The sequence below is a fragment of the Lycorma delicatula genome, chromosome 7 (assembly GCF_047948215.1).
Source record: "Lycorma delicatula isolate Av1 chromosome 7, ASM4794821v1, whole genome shotgun sequence".
Classification (NCBI taxonomy): domain Eukaryota; kingdom Metazoa; phylum Arthropoda; class Insecta; order Hemiptera; family Fulgoridae; genus Lycorma; species Lycorma delicatula.
In genome coordinates, this window is record NC_134461.1 from 78292408 (window position 1) to 78320393 (window position 27986).

Genomic DNA, 27986 nt, shown 5'->3' on the forward strand with positions numbered 1-27986 from the left:
AAATCAATAAAATTTTTAAAAAGAAATTCGGTTAAATTTTGTGCTTTTATTGATCTAAACGACTTATCACTCGTTATCTATGAACAAGATAAGATTCACCTAGGATTATGCGGATATTATCTAAAAATTATAACCTTGTTAATACTAGGACGACTTGATTCAGTCAAGCAATGCACAAATTTTAGATCAGTAACTAACTATGTAATATAAACAAGATTTCAAATTTTTTTTCCTGCTTTACAGAATGTTGTTATTTGCATTACTTCTTATAAATGTTTACTTTACTCAAGTAAGTGTGACTGAAGTTATTTACTACAATATAAGATAGTATGTAATCTTTAAATACCTAGTTTTATTTTTAGATTTCACAGAATTGAATTCTTATAAACACAAGTAACACAGATAATGTAAGATTATAAATTAACTAATTAAAATTATTTCTTACTATTATTAAAAACAGAATGCTTTAGTTCCGTCATTGTCGTTTAATTTCTTACCGCACCAGTAAATTATTATCAGTTTCAGCTACGATGGTTATCAACAGGTGTAGTTTATCCAACTTAACACTTTTATTGTAAAATTACTACAACGAAAATTATTATTAAACTCGTAGATGTAAATTTATTTAATTATTTTTATTAGTTCAAATATTAAACATAATGATATATTTTACGTTATAGTATCACTAAAATTGAACTTATTTAAGAATTTTTGTGTACAATTCGCCGACTTAATGTAAAGAGCGCCATTACCGTCTGCGGTGATCATTTGTGAATCTAGTAGAAATCTGTTTCTTCACTCTTCTGAATTAAGGTATGAACTACCTCTGGTTACACTTCGTTTAACTTAGAGAAATCTTCTAAATACTGTAGAATAACCAAAGTTGTAATGGATGTTACGATAACGACGAGTATATCTAATGAGCCGTTATTTTTTACGTATATCTGTTAAAGATTTCTCAATGTCAAAATGCATATTAGCCTTTGATTATCTCTTAGAATAGAAATAGCTCTTAGTATAGAAATTTCGTTGATAATTTAAAAATATGTTTGAAATTTTAATTTAAAAAAATTACTTTAGTTTTCTAAACGCAAATGGATTCCCACACACATAGGTTAGGGTTAACTTTACGTTTATATATTAAATGTATTTGCCGTATGGAGTTTGAAGGTTCACTTATTACTTAAATCGTATTATTAATTTCGCGAAAAAGTACAATTTTATGAGCAATACTAAGTGGGAATATGTTAGGCTTACAACGATTCAAATTCAGTAATTGTGTATTCAGCCATTGTAAATTCTTCATGATGTTTTGTTGGTTGTTTTTTGTTTTATTTGATTGTGACAGTTCTGTTTTCATTTATCACCCCTAAAGTTATAATAAGAGTAAATTCAGAAAATAACTGAATTATATATTGAATATTTACTTTTTCTAAATATTAACTTGTAATTAAACCTGAACCTAATGTTACCAAATAGGTAGTTTTTATTAAATAAAAAATTCAGTCGTATTTCGAACCATTTTAATAACTGGTGCATATGTTGCCCCCTGACAACTGATGATACTGCAGACTTTTTTTTATTTATCTGGAAATCTATCTACAGAGCGTTCAGAAAGTTGCTGTGCACTGTAATTATGGAAGTGTAATGACAAAACTTTCTTAATTATTAATTATTTTTATTTCATTATTTTATAGAAGAATATTACAACTGGAATAGTTTATAAAAGATGAAAATTACCTCACAATAATTTTAATAAGCAAGCTGACACTGAGAAGGGTTTTTAAAAACCCTTCTCAGAGTCAGCTTGCTTAATTAAGATCTTGTATTTATTTATATGAAAAAAATTTAGACTATAAATTTTCCTTCATCCCGTGTTTTTGTTATAGATTTTAAGTACCTACATCCTCAATGTAAAATATGGGAACATTTGAATTCATTTCTCTAATTTTGATCCTTTCAGTATTTCAAATTCATTTATTTTAATATTTCTCTTAATCATTCAACATCCTTAGGAAATTTCTGTCATGGTAGTAAATAAACTGGGGACATAAGAACCTTTTTTGAATTAAATAAAAGTTTTGAATTATATTTCTAATGGACTAGTAGTTGTAAGTGTCTAAGCTGTAGTTAAAGAAATTGACGGTGTATTTCCTGGAGTACTGAGACATGAATTAATTTCATTAAGTTTATTTCATGATATTTCTTTCTAATATTTGATAAAGTTCATTCCATTTCTTTGCAGGATACTGAATTGTATACTAATAATTTTGATTTTTTTTCTTTATTACAGTTTGTTATATTTTTTCCATTGATTTCCCATTCTTTGTTGTGAATTGTTTCTCCTTTTCTAAAACTAGCTTCAAGGTAATTAACACTGTAGAATATTAATAAATGAAAATAAACTAATGAAAGAATTTAAAATTATTTATTTTAACCGAACTAACAAAGCTAAACAGAAACAACATTAAACAGTTGTACAACAAATGTAAACAAAACTTTCAAAACCTTATAAAATAGTAAGTTAACAAAAGGTAAGAAATTCAACAGCTATGAGCAAATCATAATGAATAAATCAACAAATGAAGTGCAGCATTCCTTGAAAATTATTCGTTAAAAAATTGTGTAATTCTAAAGGTACAAATTGCCTTGTTTTCTTAAAATCTATGATTAGTATATTTATATTATTAATCCATCAGAGTACAGATCTGAATTGAAAGGTACTCGTATATTTCAAATCTTTTGTTTTACTTTTTTGTCTTATTTACTTAATTTATATTCCCTAATCTTATGTTATTTATTTATTTGTTATCAAGAAAGGTGCCTCATAAAAATAAAAATGACTAAAGTTAATTGTCTTCAATGCCTAAAAATAAAAAAAGGTGTAGAAAATTTTATGGCCATCAAACTAAGAGAAAAACATTTCATTACCAGGATTTAGTTATAACACTGATTATTGCTTTTATCATTATTATTTCAGTTTAATCTTATAATTTATATTGTTTGTTCAATATTCTTCAGTATATTTCTTTAGTATGTGAGAACTGTTGGCTGATTTCTTACGCCAATTTTATTTTTTGTTGTATTTTCAGTGAGCAGTCAAAGGGTCTAATACATTTTTCATTTAAAAGCAAAACAGACCATATTATCAGTTCACTGCTTCATGGTGTCACTTTCATTTCTCAGGGTATTTGTTACACATGATTTTTTAAAGGTATGATATACTGAATTTATTTGCCTCCACTTGCAATGGACAACCATTTTGTTTTTATTGTTTGTTAATATGGATATCCTAGTAATTCTTAAGCTTCTTTTTTTTTATTTGCTTTGGTTTTTATAAAATAAAATAAATCTACATTGCATTATAAAATGAAATTACATACCTACCAAAAAATCTCATTTAATCTATATTAAAAATTAACATAATCCTTTATTTATTGTAAAAAAGAAATAATCAGGTAAGTACAGCTAAGCATAGAAAAAAGTAATCCCAGAATTATTTTCTTCTACACCGTATTTATTTCTTTTTTCTTGCTAGGTTTTTTTATAAAAAAATGTGTCTTGTTTTTAAGATTGATTTTTATTAAATTAAAATTTTTATGTATAAATATTATTTTATTTGGTTATAAGCAATAAAATAATTATATTACAATAATAAATTTGATTTATGACTATAGATTAAAATTATGAATAAGATTTTATAAGCATTATTTAATAGTGTTGATAACATTACTCGTTAATGACATACTAGTGCTAAATAATCGCAGCTGCTCCTAATTGTGAAACATATTTATATGCCAAAGGTGGGCTAACTGCTACTTTAAAAATAGTGTATTTAATACAAAAAAGGGCAAGAAAAACATTGAAACTTTGTTAATTTACATTTGAAGTACATCATTTTGTTGTCCTGATTTTTTTTTTTTAACTTTTTTTTTTCTCCTTTTTTTTTTTTAACTTGCTAAAAGGTTATCTACAACTTGCTTTCAGAATGTTATTTTATTTTGAATAAATTTATTTTATGAGTATTTACTGTAAGTCAATTTTTAAATTAACCTGTTCAAGAAACCTGAGGTTTTCATATCAATTGCTTATCTTTAAAATAAACTAATCACATTTTGAAATATGGCTGGAAATAGTTTCTACTGTGCGTAGGTTGGATTCATCATGTTTTTATTGTTCTGTGCTTCCTGTTGATGTTTTTTTTTTTTTGTATGAGATCCTGTATAATTGCAGTTAGCATTATTGTTATAGCATGTTTATGTGTTCACTATATTTTTGTTTGAAATTGCATCCTGTTTACTCGTGCTAGTTAGTTTTTTAATATTCAGCTAGTTAATGCAGTTTAATGTTTAGTCTACTTACAATTCAAGCATCATTTTTTTTTTGACAAGTGTGTTTTGTATGCTTTGTTTGCAAGCTATTACACTATCTACTCTTTTAATGTATAACAATTTTTTTTAAATATTTGTTGAAGTAAAATATTTTGTATTTGTTCTTGTTTTTATTTTTATTTATCTTGTGTGTAAATAAGTCGGTGAATGTTTTTTTTTTTATATTTGTATTTGGTTTTATGTGATTAAACTTCACCAAAAGACAATTAACCTTTTTAATTATACATTCATAAATTATCTAAACCTTCAGTATATAATAAATAAATCAATGTTTAAAAAAAAATATTCTAAAATCTCTATTGATAACACTTAGTCAAAAATAAAAAATATATCTAAAAACAGAGGTAATTTAAAATGATTGTAGAAAAAACTATTAATTCCTAATGTCATACTAGTTGGATAAAAGTAAAATTTAATTTTCCTTTAATAACAGATAAAAGTATCATTGTAGTGACATTAACCAGACATTTATATGAGGTTCCTTATTCATTAAGACAATTAAAGCTGTTTTTTTACACAATAAATTTGCAGATTGGTAGTAGTGGAGCAAACAGCCAAATATGTTGGTTGTTTGCTTCTCCTTAATACTGCTCAATAAGGAAGGAGAAGAGAAGCATCATTGTCTGGCTGCTTCCCAAATTTCTCTCATGATGACTCTTTGCATCATCTCTAACAAGTTCCATGTAATACAAGTTTCCATGTTGGAAGAGATTTTCAATATCCTAACAAGTGTAGAATGTATAAAAAAATTAAAAAAACATTACAGAACTCATAAATTTTCTAAAAAATATTAAATGATGTTGATACTGATCATTCACGATTCTGCTGAACATATTGTAACAGACAAAGAAGGTAATAAAATAATAATATTAAAATAACTAATAGTTTTCCTTCATTTTTCCAACATTCTAACAGAAATCTTTGTACACTACAAATTATGTATATTTTTATTTGTGAACCATAGACATATCAACAGAGATAATCTCTATTTGCTTATCAATATTGTAAGCCATAACAAAAAATTATGTAATGTGTATATACATAAGATATATCATAACTAAACTTTAATGCATTTCAAAAAACAGTATACAAAAAAAAATTCAAAATATACAGAAAAAGTAACTGCAATTGAAATATTTATTTGAGTATATCATATCATCCAATCTAAAATAAACTGAAGCCTTTAAAACCATAACTCATAAATACCTCAACTTTATTTCTCTTTGGTGGCAGAACACCAAACTTGAATTCCTAGTTTAATCAAATGCATATTTGATCACTTAATCATAAAGTAAAATTTGAAAGCAAATACAACAAAAAGTTTGGTTTTTACAATGTATGTCTTTCAGTTTGAGTCAATTATCAGCAATGCATCTCTAAACTTTATTTCAATGAGAATAAAAAAAACTTATAATAACATAATATTTTTCAACAAGGTCCCCCCTAGCTTTTCAACATACTTCTACCACTGCATAAACTTCTTTTTTGTCCTCAAAAAAAATGTTTTTGGTTGAGCAACAAGCCATACATGCACCATTCTCTGCGATTCTTGATGATTGCAGATAACCAATGGCCTCTTTATGTTTCTTTGAGTGGATTACACAGATAACTTGAAGGAGCAACATTAAGACTGTACAGAGGATGAACCAATACCTTAAGCTTGATTTTCTGGACAATTTCAACAGTGTGGGCAACATCAATATTGCCATAGAATGAAATAATGTCTTTCAACAGTTTTCCTCAGCTTTTCCTTTGTATTACAGGCTTCTTACTCCCAATAAGCATTTACTGTAATAAACACAATTTTTTTTTTTTCGGATACCAAATATCCATTACCAAATATTTTGAATTTTTCAATCCACTCATAGACATGCTGATGTGATTAAATACTGTTCCCACATTCTGCTAAAGGTTTCATAGATTACAGTTCCTTGTTCACCATTAGTGTATAAAACTAACTACTAAACATAATTCTTCTTTGGTGGAAAAGGTAAGGAGAGCAGCCACAGTTAACATTATGGTTACAGCAGTAAAACTAAATTACCTACCAACTTCAAAACTGTGTAATTGGCAGTGCTCTACAAACTAGTCATGGATCTATCTCTGAGATTATCCACAGTACAGTCATAGCACCTGCGTGTAAAAATGGCAGTGAGCCTATTGAAACACAATTGTAATATTTATACTAATAAATTATATTAACATAATTTAATTTTAATAAAAAATTCATATAAACAAAAAAGTACTCGTAAAAATTATAAAAGTTAATACAAAATAAGTTAATAAAAAAAAAAAAACTATTACACACCGCAAACATTGACATGTTAGTATACCAACTAAACTCCTTTTCTGTTCTACATTAGACAAACAGTTTAGAGTTTTGAACAGTGACACTGTGATCACATGAAAGTAGCCACAATAACACTAACAGCATCGCAATACTGTATGTATTAAAAAAACATACCATTTTTCTATAGAGTCAATGAAAAATATGAAATGTAATACATAAAACAGTACAATAGCAATTTTCTGTATAGACTATCACAATTTAATGCATTTTCTAACTTCATTTTAAAAATATGTTTTCCTGGTTAGAAAAAACTGCTAGCAATTACTTTTACATGATCACATTGTTACTCAAACATCACTGATGAAAGCTTCCAATCTGTGGATAGCAGAAAATGTTTTGAAACGAATAAAAAAACTAGCACTTGAAATTCTCATTACAAACACTAACAATAAATCTTGTATTAGTCATATATAACAAATAAAATAATTATTTAATTTGTAATCAGGTCAAACATGTATGATTATGTATCATGTTACTTTTATCTGGATACTAATTTTCTGCCGTGTAATATTGCATTAATATTGATTTTTCATGTGTATATCCATGTTGTATACATCCTTATTTTCAATTGAAATAAATCCACTTGTAACAGTTTGTTAAAATAAGAAAAACATATTTTTGTTGATTTGTGTATGAACATTTTAACCAGAATAGTTATAATAGTTTGTCTGCATTGTTTGAATGTGCATAATATTTTATTTTTTCAATTATTACTGAATTGATAAACATATGAAAGGGTTTCTGGATAAACAGTACTGCTTACTACCTGATACTTCCACAAAACTGAAATATCTCAGTAAGTAATATTATGAAAATTAAAGCTGTAAAATGAGATAAAATGCCACCATGGTCAAAGCCTAATTAAAAAACAGTTCTCATAGATCACTTCAGTTAAAAATAAAGCATGGTGCTTACTATTGGATTTATTAATTTTTATTCAAATTTATAAAAATAATATTTTTATAAAGTAAAAGAAAGAAATGAAAAATCATCCTTTTAGTTTGTGTATTGTAAATTTGTATCTGAATTATTATGTTAGTATAAATATATCTATTTATTAGATTATTTTATCACTTAATGATTTTTGTTACATTATGAGTAATGTATTATGCTTAAATAAGGTTAGGTAGAAACTAGGTTAGGTTAACTAATACGAAAGAATTTTTAAATTAATATTGTAATTTATCACTTTTAATAAATTAATATTTAGTTGTTCAGGAAAATTGGTTTCTTGATTTTTATCCTATTTTCTATGAAAATTGAAATGAATTTGATTAATTAAAATAAAGTTAATTAAGAAAAAGTACTCTTTGTCATTTTTCTTTTTTAACACAACTTTCTTGATTTATTTTAATAACAGTTTATGTAATGAATTCCTTCAAAATACTCAATTGCATTTACTGTTTACTCAATACAAGCAAGCACACACTTTTGAAGGTAATTAATAAAAAAATAATGCCTAATCAACCATTAATAGTATCTCATAGTTAAGACATTTGAAACTAAACTAGAAGTGTTTCCTCCCAGACATCAGGAAGTTGCCAATCGCTGTTACTTCAAATGTAAGAAATCTGCATTTCATTAAATGGTGAGACATTAAGTACAAAATTACAGAATTATATCATTAAATAAATAAATAGCCGGCCTTCGTGGTGCGAGTGGTATCATCTCAGCCTTTCATCTGAAGGCCTCAGGTTCAAATCCTACTCAGGCATGGCATTTTTCATATGCTACAAAATTCCATTTCCTTATCCCACGCACAAGTTTCACGCTTATGTGATGATATCAGGCAAAAAAAAAAAAAAATGAATGAACAAATATATAAATATATGTATTTATTAGTTCAAATATTTATATAGAATTGTTTTGTAATGAGCCAAATTTTTATTATATAATGGTAATATCTTAACTTATGATCTAATTTATTCTCAGTTGTATAAGGTAAATTTACCTCTTTACTCATGTTGCTTTTGTTAGACTCTGGTTACTGTTAAAGCTATTTCTGGCCATTTATTTAAATCTGAAAACATTTTAGGATGTAGTCAAAAAGTGTAATAAATCTTAATTGATTTCAACTTAGTATATCATATTATCAGTTACGTATTACATTTTATTTCCAATGCCATATTCAGTTAAAACTTAATACACTTTCTGTTTACATCCTAAACATTCACAGTAGTGACTTCAGAAACAGCATTGTGACAGCATAATGTTAATGAGTTTAATTAAAACCGCTGAACATATTTATGTTACATTTAACATAACAGATACAGATATAAGTGCATGTTTTTAAAGATGTATTTATATTTTTAATTTTGCCCAGTAGTGGCAAAAAAATGTTCAAATAATTTAATGACTTTCATCTAAACCAAAAAAAGTAATTCAAGTGGAAAACAATGTATAATTTTGTGAAGAGTATTTTCTTTTAATATTGCAATGAGCAATTTATAAGTTGCTGAATATACTGATATATTTTAACGATTCCTTTTATGAACTGTATACATAGAAATTGATGAAAGATTTTTTTAATTTAGTAATAAGATTTTTTTATAAAGTTATAACAGTTGATATTATTTTTAATTACAATTATGACAAGCAGTGATCACTTTTTTTAGTTTATGTTCAAAATTAAGGCATTAATGGCATCAGTTAATTATCAAACTATATTAAAAAAAAATCATATTTTATGAAATTATGTTTTCATTACTGTAATTATTAATTAGCCATGAAGTTATGTAATTGCATGTTAATATCTTGCTATCAATCATAATTTGTTCATACTGGTAATGGGTGCATGACTGCTTAGTTCAGTTAAATGAAGTGTGACATTTTTATAAGATTATGACTACTTTAATTTATCATCCTCTGAATAAAAGAGTGTACTGATTTGACTATATTTGATCTTATTTTCAAGATACACATTCTTATATTTCTATTAATTACATTTGAAATGGTTGAATGTTTTTTCCAAAAAACAGACACTTTATTTCTTAGCATCTTTCTTCATACCTCTCATCACTAGTTAGTATTAGGACATTTGCCTCCCTTATACCACTTCCCTTTGGCTTTATTATTATTTTTTTCCAAATTACAAGATGTAAAAGACAAAACTGTAGAATAGGAAAAATATTTGGATTTACCTTAGACAGAAATCACGTAAAAAATGAGAAAACCTGGCTGTTAGGATTCAAAGAAAAAACTGAGGAATAAACCAGAAGTAGACTTGCATTTTAACACACTCACATATATGCAAACTGATAGTAGTTGCTCCTCACAAAAAAATAAAATGACTGTTTTTTTATTGACATCACATTCTGAAATGTTTATAATTTTAACTAGCATCAAGTGATGTACTTAAATTTATTAGTTCATCAAAATTAAAGTTAGTTCTTAGAATGTCTGTTAATATCATTAAGGTAAAATTCTATGTACAGGCGTTTGGTGTCAAGATACACTGCATTTTTTTTTTCTAGTTTTTAATAATAGTTACATCTAAAACTTACCTTTTGTTTAATTTTCCAAAATTACACAACCTATTGTCACACAAAATACATATTACATGGTAGATACTTGTGTGATGTTTGATTTTAAATTTACTTATTAGTAATTTATTTTTTAGAGCAAGGTTATATGACATAGTTTTCATTTAATTATTTTGAATTTGTTTCTTCACAATTTTTATAAAATTTTAAAAGGAAATTAATATGCAAGGGCTGTTAAAAAAGTATATAATCATATGTTTTTTTTTTTTCAAAAAGCATTTGAATGACAGTAATAAAACTTTGTAGACTGCAGCTCTAGTAGCTAGTGTACATACTTGCTTTTCTTTTAACTTTATAGATCACACAGTTATTGAGGTAATGTGACAGGTTCTTGTATTTTTATGTTGTGCATAATGACAGAACACATTGAACTATGTGGCATAAAATTCTGCGAAAACAACCTGTTAGTATCCAAAATGAAACTATTTGTAAGATTAAGTAGGCTTTCGGAACAAAGCTGTGGGGTTTACACAAATTAAAAAAATTGTATAACCATTTTCAAAATTGCCAAACTTCAGTTGAGAGTTGGCCAGCATATCAAAAGGATAACAGCGAGCCAAAATTCAAATGTTGCTAACAATCTGTGCAGTTTGATAATTAAAAATCATTAGTTGACTGTTCAAGAAAATGTAGATGGTGTCAGGAATAATAATGATTCCATACAAAGATTTCTATCTTAAGATTTGAGCATGTAAAATTTAGGTCAAGTTCCTTTCATTTGAACAGAAAGAGATTAATTTTTTCGTTATACAGAACTGGAGTCTGCCAGTGGTAATCCTAACTTCCTTAATAATTTTGATATTTGGGGTGTACAGGTACAACCCAGAAACCAAAGCTCAGTTTCAGTCACAATGGAAGTACTGATTAAGTGTGTGAAAAGAACCCCGGGGTATTCCATTTTAATTCAGCAAATGATTAGTGCATTACTATTTTGTTATTTTGATTATATTTGGTATATGATAACTACCCACCTTGTAGTAGCCAAAAAATATTTTTTTATATTTTTAAAGAATGTTTTTCTTGAGTAATAGACTATTTTCAAATTCACCAACAGGTAAAAACAGCCATTTTCGTTACTTTTTCCTTAAGTTGTAGCATTCTTATTTACATCTTACAGGAGGTCAAAAAGGGCTTTTTGGGACGAGTAAAAATGAAACTTTATCTTAGTGTATTCAAAATTCATTTTGTTACATAACCAAATCTTGTAATGTTTACTTTAGTTACGTTTACAAATTGTTTTTTTTTTTTTCAAATTTTGGGCCCAAAATAAATAATGAAGAGCTTAAGGTCTGATTTTTACCTTTTAACTCTTAGGTACTAGTAGTACTTATAAAAAAATTGTACTTAACAGTGTCCTTCGTTAAAAAAAATTGCCGTCAAATCGTAAGATTTTGAAAATGTATCATTTTTGGGGCCCAAAAACCACAGGTGGCAAAAATCTGAAATGTTTACAGCAATAAGTACTTTTTATATACTTTAGAACCATATAAAATTTATTTTGTTACTCAAAGGGGTAATGAAACCAACAAAACCGCAAAAACACCTTTTTTCTAACTATAAGCAATGTATCCAAAAATACTGATGTTACGTATTTTTTCAGATTATAAAAATGATGACTAAACTCATTAGAATGAATAAATTATAATTAATAAATAGTCAATTACAAAATGATAAATAGTCAGTTACAGAATAATATATAATAATTACAAAATTATAAACAATTCAAAAATATTAACAAGTTGTACAGTTCACTTTTACCTTATTTTTTATTCCTGCTAATGGAAGTTATGAATAGATCTGGCACTTTTTTATAACAGACTTAACTAACATAACTTAGTGCTCCTGCTATTTTTTGATTGAATAGAACTGATCAAGTCCTCATTCATCTTTGGTGTAATATTGTGTCCTCTTCCAATAGTAGATAGAAAAAGCTCTGAAGGCGTGAGAATCTGTAAAATATTTTCCAATTGAACCCATGTTTGATTATCCCTCAATGATTTCTTGAATGAAGTACCAGGATCCTGCGGATAGAAAAAGTGTATTCAATATTCCTCTTCATTTTCATGTATCCTGACTTCAATGACTTCACCTAACCACCACTTGCTATCGTATACGCAGAAGACATAATTTTTATATTTTGGCTTTGGGTAAATCTATAAAGCAATCAGAAGCACTGATGTCTTTGTGTAACGATACTAATGTAAATGTTTCTGATTCAGAGGTCGCCCAGACTTTTAAAATACATTTCTGACTTGTTGGAACATAACTGTGAAATGTTTCTGGGACTGTTGTGATTACCTGACAACAAGAACTGAGGTATTCTTCAGTCTCTTGAACATCTTTATTAGAGCAGAAAATAAATGCTATATTTTTAATATTGTCTTTGCAATAATTGTACATTTGAGAAGGTGTAACAACTTGATTGTTGACTGTTCTTTGAAAGATGGCTTTTATCATAGCCCTTTTACAGTTCCACCAATACTATTACATGGTCCTTTTCCATGGTTTGAAGCAAAAGAAGGCATTCAGTAGCAATTTCAAATCTTTTTGATGATAGCACAAATTTGTGGACATTTTTTTATATTGGCATGAGGAACCATCAGAAAAATAAAGAATTGTTTAACATTTGGTAATAGTGTTTTTACTTTATTTATAACTTGCTTTTCAAATAGAAGAACGATGTAGTATTGTGCTTCAAGTACTCACTAGTAACACAGTAGCATTGGCTTTGTAATTTTCCTTCATTTTTAAAATATATGAGAAATGAGTGTTCTGTGGCATATTTTTTTGACCAGTGATATGACTAGACTTCATCTTGTATCACAAAAGGAAAATTTTGAGAGAGTCTCCCATTACTTCAATACATTCACCCTCCAACAAGTGTTCCTTTTTAATGTTGAGGAAATTAGCTTGTTTCATTGCAACAAAATGATGTCTTTTTAGATTATTTAAATTTTTTCCTGGGTTGATGTAACTATTTTCATTTTATCCTTTATTTTAATGGTTAATTCTTCACATTTCCTATCTACAACAGCATAATTTTATGGTAACTAAACTGGTTTCTTCTGTAGAAATATTTAAATCAAAGGAATCATTTAATTTTTACTGTTAACTGATTTGGCTATTTTTGTAACTGTATTTTTTTAAATTGGTTTCTTTACACTGCTCAATAATTTTTGAACCTTAACAGGGGAAATGCCATGTTCTGAACAAGCTTTATTCACCGAATATAACACATTGAAGCTCAAATATATCTTTAGATTCTGGTTTGCTTTCTGTATCATCTTGTGGTTTTTGTATTTTGTTTAAGCATTTTGTACACAGTGCTCTGCCTGGAATTAATTTTAAATTTAGATTGCTTGTTGAATGTGTCAAAGATATTTCTTGAAGAGATTTATTAACCGGTTTAATGTGACAGCTAAATGGGTCAGAGCAGTTTTTCCCGTTAATATGAAAATATTTATCTAAATATTCGGTTTTATGAAAAGTACAAATATTTTTTGTTTCAGTACATCCACTTCTTAAAGATATCAATGTTATTTGCTGTTTAAAATATCATGCAATACTGAAGATCTATTGTAAGTCAATTTGTGACCTACTGTTTCAGTGCGAATGCCAATTGAACACTCAACAATTCATTTTTATAAAATGCAAGGGTTCTTACAATAATAATACAGTTAGTATAAGTTGTAAAACTACCAATTACACCTCACTTTGTCTTATCCCAGTTTCTGTATAGCTAAAATAACAATTTCTGTAATTAATAAAATGAAAAATAAAAGATATCGCATAAAAGAGAAGTTCACTGCTAATAAAATTACTTTATTAACAAGTGTACATTACCTAAACACAGTATTAACACTTGCAACAATACAACATATTACACTGAAATCAAAACAGTAACTTAGCCTTCTACTATGTTTACATTCTGGATTACGCAAACATTTATGTCTATGCATGGCTACTCACTTTCATCTTTAAACACAAGTTTGTGTGTATGAGTCATGCTTTAAGTAACAAACTATCTAGAATGTAAGCTATCTCATTATAGATATATCAAAATATTTTGTATAGTGGGCCTTTATTATTATCTGAAAAAATACATGCTGTGAATTTTTTGGATACATTGTTCATGGTTAGAAGGAACAGTGGTTTTAGCGGTTTTGATGGCTTCTTTACTCATCAACCCTTTCGAGTAACAAAATAGATTTTATATGGTTTTAAAGTACATAAGAAGTACTTACTGCTGTAAGAATTTCAGATTTTTGCCACCTGTCCCACATGTGGTTTCTGGACCCCAAAAATGACACATTTTCAAAATCTTATGATTTGGCAGTAATTTTTTTAATGGACATCACTCAGTAACAGTCCAATTTTTTTTTTATAAGTATTAGTATCTAAGAGTTAAAAGGTAAAAACAGGCCTATTACTCTAAGCCCTTCATTATTTATTTTGGGCCCAAAATTTGAAAAAAACAAGAATTTGTTAATGTAACTTCAGTAAACATTACAAGATTTGGTTATGTGACAAAATTAATTTTGAGTACACTAAGATAAATTTACATCTTTACTCTTTCCAAAAAGGCCCTTTTGACCTCTGTATGATGTAAAATAAGAATGCTACAGCTCATGGAAAAAATAACAAAAATGGCTGTTTTTACCTGTTGGCGAGTTAGAAAATAATCTATTATTCAAGAAAAATTTTTTTTTTAAATATAGAAAAGTGTTTTTTGGCCATTACAAGGTGGGTAGTTATCATATACCAAATATCATCAAAATCAAAAATAGTGATGCAATAAAAGTTTTGAAAATTTGTTGAATTAAAATGGAATACCGCCCCTCAGTGTTTAAAAGTAGACTAGGATTGAAAGCAACTAAAAAACTATTTTTTGTTTTATGACATATGGTCAGATATTTTTTTAACAAGCCTTGTACAATGTAATCAAAAAAATACCTCTGCAGTAAACTTATAAATTATATACTAACATATACATGAATAATTTTTTATTATTATTATTATTATTTTAGTATCTATTTTTAGGTAGATTTCATAAGAAAGCTACCTATTGTACGGGTAGCATGATTCAACTTCCAGAAAATTTGGCATATCTTCATGTTTCACATCCCCCAGACCTCAAAACTACCGTCAGTTCAAATGTTTATATATACTTTTATATGTATATATATATTTCACTCTTTTGTGGACACGATAACTGCCATAATTTTGTGCCACTCACTTTCAAATTGATACATAAAATATAACAACTGAAAATCTCAGTCGAGTTTGTTAATGGGCAAAATCGGACCATGGCGATGGAAATGGGGGGCACTTTTTTGGAAAGAACAAAATATTGTTATAACTTTCTTATTAAGTAAAATATCGAATTTGTTTAAAGTTCCTACTATTCTTAGACCTAAAACTTTTCTAAGTACAGGTTTTTGTTATCACCAACTGTTGGCCCAGGGGGTTGGGCCAAATTGTCAAATCGATTTAAAGAGGTTGTTAGTCCTCTAAACATTAACTAAAACTTGTCAATTTTTGATATGACCAACTCTTATTGCAAGGAATGGCCAAAATGTTGCTGGAATTGTAAGAAGGTTTGTTGTATGCTAAACATGTGAAACTTTTTTCACATGCAGCCATTGTTGTATTGAGTAAATTTGAAGTTTTTCTTAACTTTAAGATGGAAATCTTTTTTATCTGCAACTTAGCACCAGTGAAATCTACCTCTGCCTTCCGGCGTGCCAAAAATGATTTTTTAAATTAAACTCTATTCAAGTAAAATTTATCATTAAATTAAATGGAAAGTAATGTACCTTCTGTTGAAATCATAATTTGATCTTTTACTGTTGTTATTGAATACGTCTTGTGAAGTCGAATTAGAGAAACAATGTAATTGATGATGGCTGTTTTTAATTCCTTGATGCTCATTGGTGGGTCCTTATATCCTAACTTTGCTGCTCCTCATAAGAAAAAAGTTAGAAGTTCAGTCATTAAGACTAAAATCTGTTTGAAATTATGCTACAACAAAGAGTACCTTAGAAGTACAAGCAGTTTGTATGGTATGAAGTGGTTGAAAAATAGTTACTTAATATTTGCTAATTTCAACTTTTTCCAAGGACAGATATAGACTGTTTGAGCACTAATATTGTATGATCTGACATTTTCAAAAAAATTGAGATTCATAATTTCACTTGAAATAGCTCTCCAAACACCATTTTTCTCAAAATGCAGTAGTTTCTCATGAGTGTTGTGCAGATTTTCAATACAGAAAATGTTGTGCTTAATGCGCTCAATATTGTGGAAGGACTTTTTGAACACTGCATTATTTCTGAATTCAGCATAATATAACTGGAAATTACACTTTCATGTCGGTTTCATTCATTGCATCAATTAAAGGAAGGTTGTTGTATTATTAACGAACGACTATTACTTTATGTTATTTTTAAATTTAATATTATTCCTTTTTTGGAAATCAAATAAATTTTTGAGTAAAAACTTTGAATATTTTAAAAATAATATTATATTAATGGCTTTATTTGTATAAAGAAATATATTTTTTCAGATTAGTTGTGAAATAAGAGTATATAGAAGATTAGAGACTCACTATAAATGCCGAAATGATTATTATCCAGAAACAAATGAACAAGTAATTCGTCGTAACGTTGCCGAAGAAGAAGTCTCATGGGATACTGAACCGTTTCATCCACCATATGATCCACCAACATATACAGCTAAAATTGTTTTAAATAAACCAGATTGGGCAGATCCAGAACTTGATGCCTTATGGTTAGATCATAAACCAACATGGAATATTCATGGTGGACCTTACAGTAGAATGTGTGGAGCTCATGTGTTTATCATTAATAATTCATGCCCTTTGAATCCTGTTGGAAGGACTGGTTTAAAAGGAAGAGGATTATTAGGTAGATGGGGGCCGAATCATGCAGTCCATACTATAATAGGAAGGTGGAAAAGAGATAAAAATAAAAGAATGATTCATGATGTAAAGACGGGTAAACCATTATTTCAATTTATTGCAGTAAAAAGGCGTGATTTAGATCTTTGGTCTATTCCAGGTAGATTTGTTGAAATTAAAGAGAAACTTTTATCAACTCTGCAGAAGTGTGTTTTTTATGAAATATTTAATAATTTTAAAAATTACACAAATATTGAAAAAAATCAGTGTCTTACCAAAATGGAAAAATTTTTAGATGATGGTCTTTTGATTTACAAAGGTTATGTAGATGATCCAAGAAATACAGATAACGCTTGGGTATCAACTTCAGCTTTTTTATTTTTTGATCATATTGGTAACATTACTAGAAATTTGCATTTTGTACCGGGTCCAAATATTACAGAAGTAAAATGGATGGATGCAGTTGATGTGTTTAAAATGGAATTTTTTGCAAATCATGAAGATTTTGTTAAAGATGCTGCACTCGATTTACATGCTTTTTATCCATTGAATTATTTTGAAAAATTAGCGTTAAAAAAAAAAAAAGAACAAGAATTGGAAGATGAAAATTCTGTTGTTTCAGTTAAGAGATTATCAGAAACAGCATCTTCAAGTTCAACTGAGTATCAGTAATAAAATTAAGTTGTAAAAAGAATAATGAATCTTAGTCAATAGCCGAGTATATATTCAGAATCAATTATATGTATAAATATAAAATTATTAATAAAAATGAAAATCTCTCTTGAGTAATATTTGAAAATAATTAATTGCAATTCAGTTTCATATGGAGGTAAATAATTTTTATACCTGTTTTCATTTAATTCTCATTATCTAGTCTTTTCATTTAGATGTAAAGGACATGCAGCTTGCTTGCACTTTTTATTTTTTTATTATTTTTTATTTATTCTGTTTGCAAGTTATTTGAGTAAAGGTACAGAACTCATATATTTTTATTAAAAACAAATTACATTATTTACTTAATTATAGATTAACTAACCAGTGTATATCTTGTTTAAATAAGAAATTTTTAATAAAGTTTTTGTAACATAAAATTAAATTTAAATTATAAATAGTTCATATCCTTCGAATCCCATTGTACAGACTGGTGTAAAACGCAGAGGATTATTAATTAAATAATGCTGAATTGTTGAGTAATAGCATGATGTGAAAACATATTTACATAGCCCAAAAGTACTATATAAATATTCTGTTAATTATTCGTGTTTCAATGCATTCAATTTCCAACAATTTTTAGAAGAGTGGATATTTTTTTTGAGATTAATCAGTTTTTTTTTTCTATAATCCTTCTTGAAGATGTACTCTTATTAATTCTGAACAAATATACTAAAGAATCATTATTATTCGTTGTTGATCTTGGAATGTATCACACTTACCTAATCTGCACTACATGACAGGTATGGAAAAAATTTACCTCTATATTGAAACATTACAAACTACAAATCTTAAAGTTCTTTCCCAATAGCCCATTAAATTACCAATTTCAACAATTATTATATTACCATTATATTATTATTACATATTACAGTACATATTATTTATAGTGAACATACAAATGTAGTTTCAAAGTCATTTGAAATAAATATTAATGTAAAAAGTACAATTATATTTTGAAGATTGTTTGTATACATTTTTCTCTATTTCATAAATTTTTCTCAATTAATAATTTTTATTGTAATAAAATATACTTTTTTTATAAATTAATTCATGTATATATAAAAAAAGATTAATCATCCAAATCTGTTTTTGTGGTTTAATCAAGCAAATTTTGTATGGGTTTGAATATTGTTTAAAGGAGTGTATATTTTTGAATATACACCTTTATTGAGTCCTATTCATTTCCCTGGTACATAAGGATTGCCTGTATTTGTAGAAGCATTCTAAGTTTGGTATCATTATTTTGAGATGTTTGTGTTTATCTAAACGGTATTTACCGGAGGCTAAACAGGAAAAAGAAAGAGATGTTTGTGTAACTTAAGAATGTAACCGTTACAGAAAAAAAAACACAAATTGTGTTTGAATAATGTGGCCATGATTGTACTGCCTGTGAAATATAAAGGAAGGTGAAGGTAGAGAGTAATTGTGACTCTGTCGTGAGATTTGTCTAGTTTTTTTTCAATACTCAACTTAGTGACATGTATTTACCTCTTTTTATTTACTCATATTCATAAATAATAATTAATTAATTTTCTATTAATTCTTCAGTTTTTAATGTCCAATAGATGTTACAAGAAGTAATCAACCTGATTCAAATCAGCGTGCCTCCATGGCACGAGTGGTAGCATCTCGACCTTTCATCCAGAGGTCCTGGGTTCGAATCTCAATCGGGCACAGCATTTTTTATATGCTACATTTCCATATCCATGCTCAGGCTTATGTGGGTGATATCAAGCAAAAAAAAAGATGGATTGACTGAGACAAAATGCTGATGAGAGTTAAAAGACTTTTTTGCAAGTTACTTTAATTAAAATAATAATACAAAAATATTTTTATGCAATATTTGACTTAGTAAATATAAAAGTAAGTCTGTAATGCAGATTTTGATTCTTGTGTCATCTAAGGGTTTAGTTACATCTGTGCACTAATTGCTCTTAAATAAGTGTAGTAATTAATTTTAACAAAATTTTAAAGGAAAAGTTAAACAGTTTTATTTTATCATGCTCAATAATTGATATATTTTAATAATATGATCAATGAAAAATTAGAAATTTATTTTCTGAAAGAAGTAAAAACAGTATAGTTTTTCTAAGTATTTCAAAATTGGCCTTAACATAGTTCCATTTTGAAAAGATTTTTTTTTTTCTATGTTTATGTTACAAGAATTTTTTTTTTACTTATTACTGTTCTATAAAAAAAAAATAATAAATTGAAAAACATATGGTTGTTTAAAATTTTGGTTGAAGATTTTGAAAGTATTTTTTATTTGCCTTATCAGAATTATTACTAAAACAGAATGTCTATAATTTTATATTAATTTTTTTAAATAATTCTTCCTCCTTTTTTATTATGTATTTTTCTTTTTAATTTATTGGTTTTGTCTTGACTTTTTATGTTAAAATTGTTCATCAGCAAAAACCTCATTGCAGAAATTGTTTTCCTCCCATATTTATCAATTTATTTTTATTTTTTGGAAATATAAGTTTTCTTTTAAATTAATAACTATTCTTCCTGACATTTAGGTAAGTAATTTTTCTTAGCCAGTATAAAATATTTCAGAAATTGCCAAAATAATTATTAACCATCCCATTAAAATAAAGATTATCGACATTTGTTCAAAACTTAAATTTGTTTACTAGTTTAAATTATATGAAGTAAATAATGGTGTAATTATGTAGTAAATACTTAATTGATTTACATTCATCAGTGTTTGATTACACTGAAAATTGACTTATTTCTAGTAATTACAATTAATAAATTTCATTATTTCAATTTACTTCATCCTTAGAATGATGTACTTTTTTACTAAGTTTTTTAAAATATTGAACTGCTTGACCCTCTACTTCATATAAAGTTATTTATATAAAGTTATGAAGAATGAGGTATAATCTGTTCAGTTTAAACAGATTCAAAGTAAGTTACAGAAGTGGTGCACAAAACTGGATATTCAGTTCTACACATTGTATCAGATTATCAAATCATTAAGCTTAAATTATCAGAAAAGGAAATCGGAAAGACAATTTTTAATGACCGTTCATACATTATTGCCAAGCACCTAAGATTTTTAAAAAAGATAATGTAAAGCTTTTATAAACATTCTATGAGACTTAAATGAATTCAAGAAAATACACTAAAGAAATATGGTTTCATAAACAATAATAGATACTTCACACAATTTTCACATGATCGGAATTTTTATAGTAAGTTAAACACATTTAAAAAATGGTTTATGGATTTACTGACTGAACTGTCTCAAGGTAGGTTATGTAATAATTATTGATGAAATTCCAAATCAAATAAGCCTGTTAGATTGAGTGCCAAACAACATTTAAAAAATTCAAAATCTCTGAAAGTCAGAATTATAGATATTATTTATTTACCATCTGAAGAAACTGGAACTTTTTAATTTGTGCAACTATTGAAGAATATTACTACAATAAAAATGAATTAAATTTATTTAAATGATAATAAATAGAGGTTGGATGTACACTATCATATCTAATGAAAAAGGCCATAAAAGTCATACTTTTACCTAATTTTTAATTCAATCCAGTTAAAATGAAATGGGCTGAATTTAAAGAGAAAGTAATTAAAAAGAAGAAGGGATTTAAATTGAAATATGTATATGTTATCTTAAACTGAGCTATTGCAAAGATCATAACAGGACATTGGAAATCCAGAGTAACTATGACATGAACAGCACTACCAATTTTTTATTGTGAATTCGAAGATAAAATCAGCTACAACTCTAAAATAACCTAGATTAGGTAAGATATAAAATTCATCTAATTTATGTTGTGTTAGTTTTTCATTTATCTTAAATTTACAAAAAAAATATATCAGTTTTAATTCACAACATATCTTTATGTACGTGCTTAGTAACTGTAAAATATATAGCCTGATAAAGTGTTAAAAACATTTTAAAAAATCCTGAAAGTATCAATGAAATAAGAAATTCTTATTTATATTTTTAAAACAACTTTAGAGCTGTAAAAATTTTGAGGTTACTATATCCATGATGCAAATTAATGAAACATAAATTAATACTTATAATTTTCATTGAATTTAGTATTTTTTTGAATCCTTTTAATATAATTGCTGAAAATTAAATTATTGCCATATAAAACCACTTTTTTGAATCCTTTTAATATAATTGCTGAAAATTAAATTATTGCCATATAAAACCACTTTTAAAACACAAGCATGGTTTACATACTCATGTATAAATTTACGTATTTACAATTTATATTAGGTACTCAATAGAAAAATTGCACATTACATTAGCAACATACTAAAAATGAAAGAAATACATTTACACACTGAGAATGTCATTATTTTCTTTTATCTACACTCTTAAAATATTAGAAATCTGTTCTAATTGTAATTTGTCTTGGCCTATATATATATATGTCCTATTATTCAATCAACCAACATACAGATTTGTCAGTTAACTGGTTAATGCTCTTATATAGTTAGCCTAACCATAAATAGTTGTTTGTGTATGTATTGTTTAAAATGCATTGTCTGATTTAACACATTTGGTTAAGCATTAAATGTTTATTTTTTATAAAGGCAGTTAAAGCATTTTTAATCTCCATGTACTGATTATTTATTAACTTCTATATAAAGAATGGCTGTTTTTCTTACTGACAATTCTATAGATACAAATTATTATTTAGTGATATTTCAATAGTTTTAAGTGAACTATTTATTATCATGATTTGACATTGAAAAAACTCTATGCCCCCATATTAAATGCATTTAGAATAAAAAATACCGCCCAAATAAAATTGATATTTTACCTTTCAAAAGAAATTTGTTTTTAATATAAAATCATTTATAAAGAAAAAGCCAATTGTATTAATATTATTGAGTTAACACTACAAAATATCAATTTATTATGACAAAAATCACATGCAGAAATAAAAAACTCATATGTTGCAAGCCAAAATATTGGTGTTTGCAGAAGAAATGTGATTACAGACAAGTCCATTTTCTCCAACTATTTATCTTTTTGTACTATCTTCATTAAATCATTGGTTGGTGGTTTACCAGAAACATTAACAATTTATTGCTGAATATCAGTCATATAATTTAATTTATTAGATGTAACAGTTAAACATTTCTGCCATTATCCCTAATAAAATGTAATCCACTAATGTTCTTTGATAATCCACCTACTATACCTTTTTTTTTTAACATGTTAGTGGCAAAGAGTTGTCATTGTATAGTAAAGATTTATTTATTAATTCATTTAGATTTGAGTAATGCTCAAAGTGTGATGTAACAAACATGATGAAGATTGTCATTTAACAGAATGCAAGGGACCCATTTCTTTATTGGGCTCATTGGACTATTCTGTCTGGTAAGTATTTCCTATTCAAGGGTCACACTAGAAACCAAACTGGTGGCCAAAGTGCTGTTGGTTAAAGTCTCCCTCCTCATTGTTTAAAATATTGACAATTCATTACAACTTGTAAATAATTGTAAAGCTTATAATACAGTTTCTTCACAAGCTATTTAACATGAACTATATATACATTCTTGACATAATTAAATAATATTTGAGAACTGATGTGTCATATGTATTACAAGATTAGTAATAAAAAATAAAGCAAGCCTTCACATGATACAGTTTACTGTTATTACTGTTTTCTTGTCATGCCAATGTACCTAAAGTTTAAACTTAGCATTGTTGCTTTCTTCCAGACTGCAAACAAGTATATTTTTTAAATTGCTTATTAAGATGAAATCTACATTTATATTTTTACATTGTATTAGTATCAGTATTTTTGGAAGACAAAAATAGAAATTATAGGGCAGCCTAATTGTTTTCCATATTTAATTTTATATTAAAAACTATTTTCTTGTTTGTATTATCATGTCATGATATTACAGATTTATTTAAAGTTATATAATTGTTATGAAAATCATTGTTTTCAATTTTTTGTCCTTGAATAAAAAATCTGATTCTTCATTAAGGTTATTAGCAACTTATGCATAGATGCTATGATATGAATTAAACAAATCTAAGTTAATTTCAGTTTAATAAAAATATACATTTAATACTGCAAACCATGCTTATCAAATTGATAGCAAATTTCAAGCAATCGTTATTATCCAACACATCAATTTTTGAAAATATGGCCATTATCCAATTAGATGACACATGTTTCTTCTGTAGTGTGTAAACATATCCTGGGAAAATTTATGACTGAAAATTGACAGCTGACATCATTAGGTTCCTATTTGGAGATGCACGTAATCGGTTTAATATGTTGCTCAAAGTAAATGATATAAATGTTGGTGAAAAAAAGTTTTATGTAAAAGTTTATAATATAAAAAAAATTTATTCCCAACTGTCATTCAAAAAATCATAGCAGCTAAAAATATTTAATTTTATGAAAAAATCGCAAAACAATTAATTTTCAAAAAAGCATTTGCAATTAATCATTTGATCTTTTAAGTGTTTGTTTATGTTTAGTTATAATATTGAATAAAAGACATTGCATTGGTTACACATCACAAACAATAATTTTTCTTATATTAATTAGATTAAAAGATGATTAATTTTAAGATCTATATATATATATAAAGAACTTTCTTACCACTTGCAAAAATTTGGAAGTAAATAGTGTTGGCATCTGTTTTGCTTAACATTTTGGTGAATTATAATCTGGATTAATGAAATTTGATATGTCAGCTTGTGTGTGAGGGATACCATATCTTAAAGAAAGTTAAATTTGATTAAAAGTTTACTTGTTATATTTTTTTTAGATTAAAAAGCAATTCATAAAAAATACCTAAGATTGTTTAATTTCCCCCAAAAAAATTATGAAACCAAAACAGAGGTTTATTAAATATTGTATTTTTGTTAATTTGTTTGCATGTATTACAGGTTTATAAAATCATTTTAGATTTTTTTATATATATATTTTTTTTTTACAACTACATAAATAAGACTGGACAGTTCCATAAAGACATGGAAAGAAAACAACACATGATAATTTTTAAGAAGGAATGGTGGAGATGTACAGAATTAAGTGGAGGAAGAGGAGGTCCACGATCTGCAATTCAAAATAATAAAAATTAGATAAAGGGAAGAAGGATGATGATGAAGTAGTAAATAAGTCCATAAAAAAGATTAAGTTTGTTTTATCACTGGTCAAAGTTTAATTTTAAGTTCTGCAAATATCAGGAAATGTTTGTTTTATATTGTGAGATTTTTTTATATTATTTTACTATTTTTTAATTTATTGCATATGTAAAATCAGTTAAATATTGAATTTATATAATATTTCAGTTTTAATAAAAGGATGATTTTTCAATGTGTCCTTTTCTCAAATTTAAAATTTTTAGTTTATTGCAAATTAATTTATTACATTTTTGTGCGAATGGTATGTGATGTTGTGTTTGACTGAGTAATAGAGTAATAAACAGTTTTATTATGCTTTTTATAATTTCTTTACATAGCATTACATAACTTAAATTTATTTTTTATGTAAAAGTGTTGAAGATACTCAGCATTTTTATTACTACTGTTCAAGTTTTCTATTTTATGATGTATTTTCTTCATCACTTATGTTAAGTGTATAAATTTGTGCATGTATGTGTGTGATTGTTGTCTTTTATTTTCCTTTCAAATCTAGGATTAATAAAAGTTAAGTATTTTAATCCAGTATATGTTATAACCAAGCCTCAATTTAGGTGGCAGATTTCCTTTGAAACATTTTTAAAAAATACACCCAGTCAGTTATTTTCAGTGATAAAGGGTAATGTTGATACAATAAAATATTCATTAAATTATATTTCTAGCTCTGTATTTAATGTTTATTTATTATATTTTCTTTAAATAGTTTATAAATTATTGAATTTAATTTCAGGAGCTTGTGAGACAGGATGTCACACTGTTGCTCACACTTCTTTTCTTTGGATTTTGTGGGTAATCTCCATTGGATGTTATCCATAGTATTTATTACATTCATTAAAACAAGTAAAGCCTTTTTTTTATTAATTCTGTTTTGAAATCAACTTTTCTGCTTCTTCACACTGAAGTAATGAAGTTTTTTCATAGTGCATAACTATAGCAAAAGCACTAAACATGGACAAAAAAACAAAAACGCAATAAATGCAAAAATATTGATTATATGAGTAATCTGCTGCTAGAATGCAGTTTTCTGAACTGTTTATTTACATTAAAATCATATTTTGAAATGTCTCAAAAATAATTTTATCTTGAGTTACAAAAAAGCCCATTAGTATGAGAACTCTAATTTAATTTGGCAACAAAATGGTACTTCTCAGCATTACAGTTTAATGGTATAGAAATTCCTTAAACAGCATCTTTGAAAATGAAAATCATATGGCTAGATATAGTAGATTGGATCCTTAAGGTCAAGTGAAGGTGCTTTCTTCATTGCAGGGGAATCATAAAAATAAAGTTTTTTTTTAAATCCAAGAGATGTATAACATTTAGCAATAATAATCATTGAATTTAGTTTAAGGTGCTGAACAGTGACAAAGAATTGTACTGAATGAAAATATGATGATTATTATCATGCTATTGTCAAAAATATGACCTTTAATTAATAGGTGAATGGCAAATATTTAGCAATTTTTACAAGCTTTTAAATAAGGAAATAGTTATAATTTTTTTTTAGCTATTCAAAAATTACATTTAATATGTCAGTATTAATTTTTCATTTGGTTCTCTTTTTAGTAGAAAAATTTTGGAATGCATATTGTATAGGCTAAAATAACCTAGTCGCCTAAATTTTTAAGTATACACTAATTACAAAATACTTTCTAATAGATTTGCACAAACAACATTCTTAAATGTATTTGTTTAAAATGTGATATTCAAAAAATTGCAATTTAAGATCATAAAGATTTTAAAAGTATTTGTTAAAAATTTTAACAGCAAAGAAAAATTTTGATTTAATATTCATTAGTTAACTGGTTGTTCAATTTCTAAGTTGAACAACCAGTTCAACTGTATTTAAAGTTATTTATTTAAATATTTGATTTGTATAATTTTCACTGTGTTTGCTTAATTGATTCTTTAAGTAATTACATGTCACAAATATTTTCAGGTATCCACTGCATTTGTATTGAGATTACGCACTACAGATATGCATTATAATTGTAGAAATACTGAATATCCAGGTACATATGGGAAAGTTATTAGATTTCATGTGCCTAATGATAAAGTATCATGGAAAGAACCTTATTCTGAATATAATCCACCAACATATACTTCTCCAGCTTTAATAGGTAAACCATGGGCAGATCCAGAAATAGGAGCCGATGGATTTCATCCAGAAAATGAATGGAATAATAATAAAGGTACTGTAAATCGAACTAATGGCAATTATTTTTATGAAATAGATAAAGATGGTTATCCAATCAATCCAGTTGGAAGGACTGGATTAAAAGGTAGAGGTGTTTTAGGACGATGGGGACCAAATCAAGCTGGAGATGCAATTGTTACTAGATGGAGAACAATTGATGGAAACATTAAGTACAGTCAAAAGGGAAAACCGATTTTGGAATTTCTTTCAGTTAGACGAGCAGATTGTGGTGAATGGGCATTGCCAGGTGGTTTTGCTGATGGTAATGAACCAATAGAAAATACAGTTAAAAGAGAACTTTTAGAGGAAGCTATTAGTAGTGATTTCAGCTACCTTAATGAAAATGAAATAGAACCTGCAAAGAAAATGTTAGATGATTTTTTAAAAAATGGTGATCTAATATACTGTGGGTATGTAGATGATAGAAGAAACACAGATCAAGCATGGATAACCACAACAGCATTGCATTTTCATGATGAGAAAAATGAAGTGTTTGGTGTTATTAAAACTGAAGCTGGTGATGATGCAATGGAAATTGATTGGATAGAGATAGATCAGTATATTAGATTATATGCAAATCATAAACATTTTATTCGTGATGTCTGCAAAAAATTAAATGCACATTTTGTATAAATAAAAAATTTTGAACTTTTTTCTACTTAAAAATAATAAAATAAATTTCCAAAGTAAATCTTCATTATTTATTATAAAATTAGTGAC

At 26.8% G+C, this 27986-nt stretch overlaps 2 protein-coding genes across 15 annotated transcripts in view; one reads left to right on the forward strand and one right to left on the reverse strand.

Moving 5' to 3' along the window:
* Tmlh (Trimethyllysine hydroxylase) overlaps nt 1-560 on the reverse strand; it is a 46363-nt gene extending 45803 nt beyond the window's left edge. The window contains exon 1 of one of the 3 annotated variants that reach the window (XM_075370121.1): nt 446-560. In XM_075370121.1, coding sequence (XP_075226236.1) covers nt 446-479 — 34 coding nt within the window. In that variant the 5' untranslated portion in view covers nt 480-560. The remainder of the gene's footprint in view (nt 1-445) is intronic. The other 2 variants (XM_075370122.1, XM_075370123.1) reach the window with 2 other exon arrangements.
* LOC142327262 (ADP-ribose pyrophosphatase, mitochondrial) lies at nt 118-27957 on the forward strand. Of its 12 annotated transcripts, none has more exons than XM_075370125.1 (3): nt 118-289; nt 3093-3214; nt 16849-18839. In XM_075370125.1, exons 2-3 carry the CDS (start codon nt 3164-3166, stop codon nt 17872-17874), a joined length of 1077 nt encoding a protein of 358 aa, XP_075226240.1. In that variant the 5' UTR covers nt 118-289; nt 3093-3163; the 3' UTR covers nt 17875-18839. The 12 variants fall into 12 exon arrangements, with proteins under 12 accessions (XP_075226240.1, XP_075226244.1, XP_075226248.1 ...); XM_075370131.1 differs by lacking the exon at nt 16849-18839 and adding an exon at nt 27009-27957 and having other exon boundaries at nt 121-289; XM_075370130.1 differs by lacking the exons at nt 118-289; nt 16849-18839 and adding exons at nt 674-813; nt 27009-27957.
* Nucleotides 27958-27986: the final 29 nt, after the last annotated feature.

Excerpts from the sequence above, each read along its gene's own strand:
- LOC142327262 (XM_075370125.1), top strand. The coding sequence starts at position 3,164 with ATGGTGTCACTTTCATTTCTCAGGGTATTTGTTACACATGATTTTTTA. Across the intron at positions 3,215-16,848 it reads TTACACATGATTTTTTAAAG|ATTAGTTGTGAAATAAGAGT; the intron begins GTATGATATACT and ends ATATTTTTTCAG.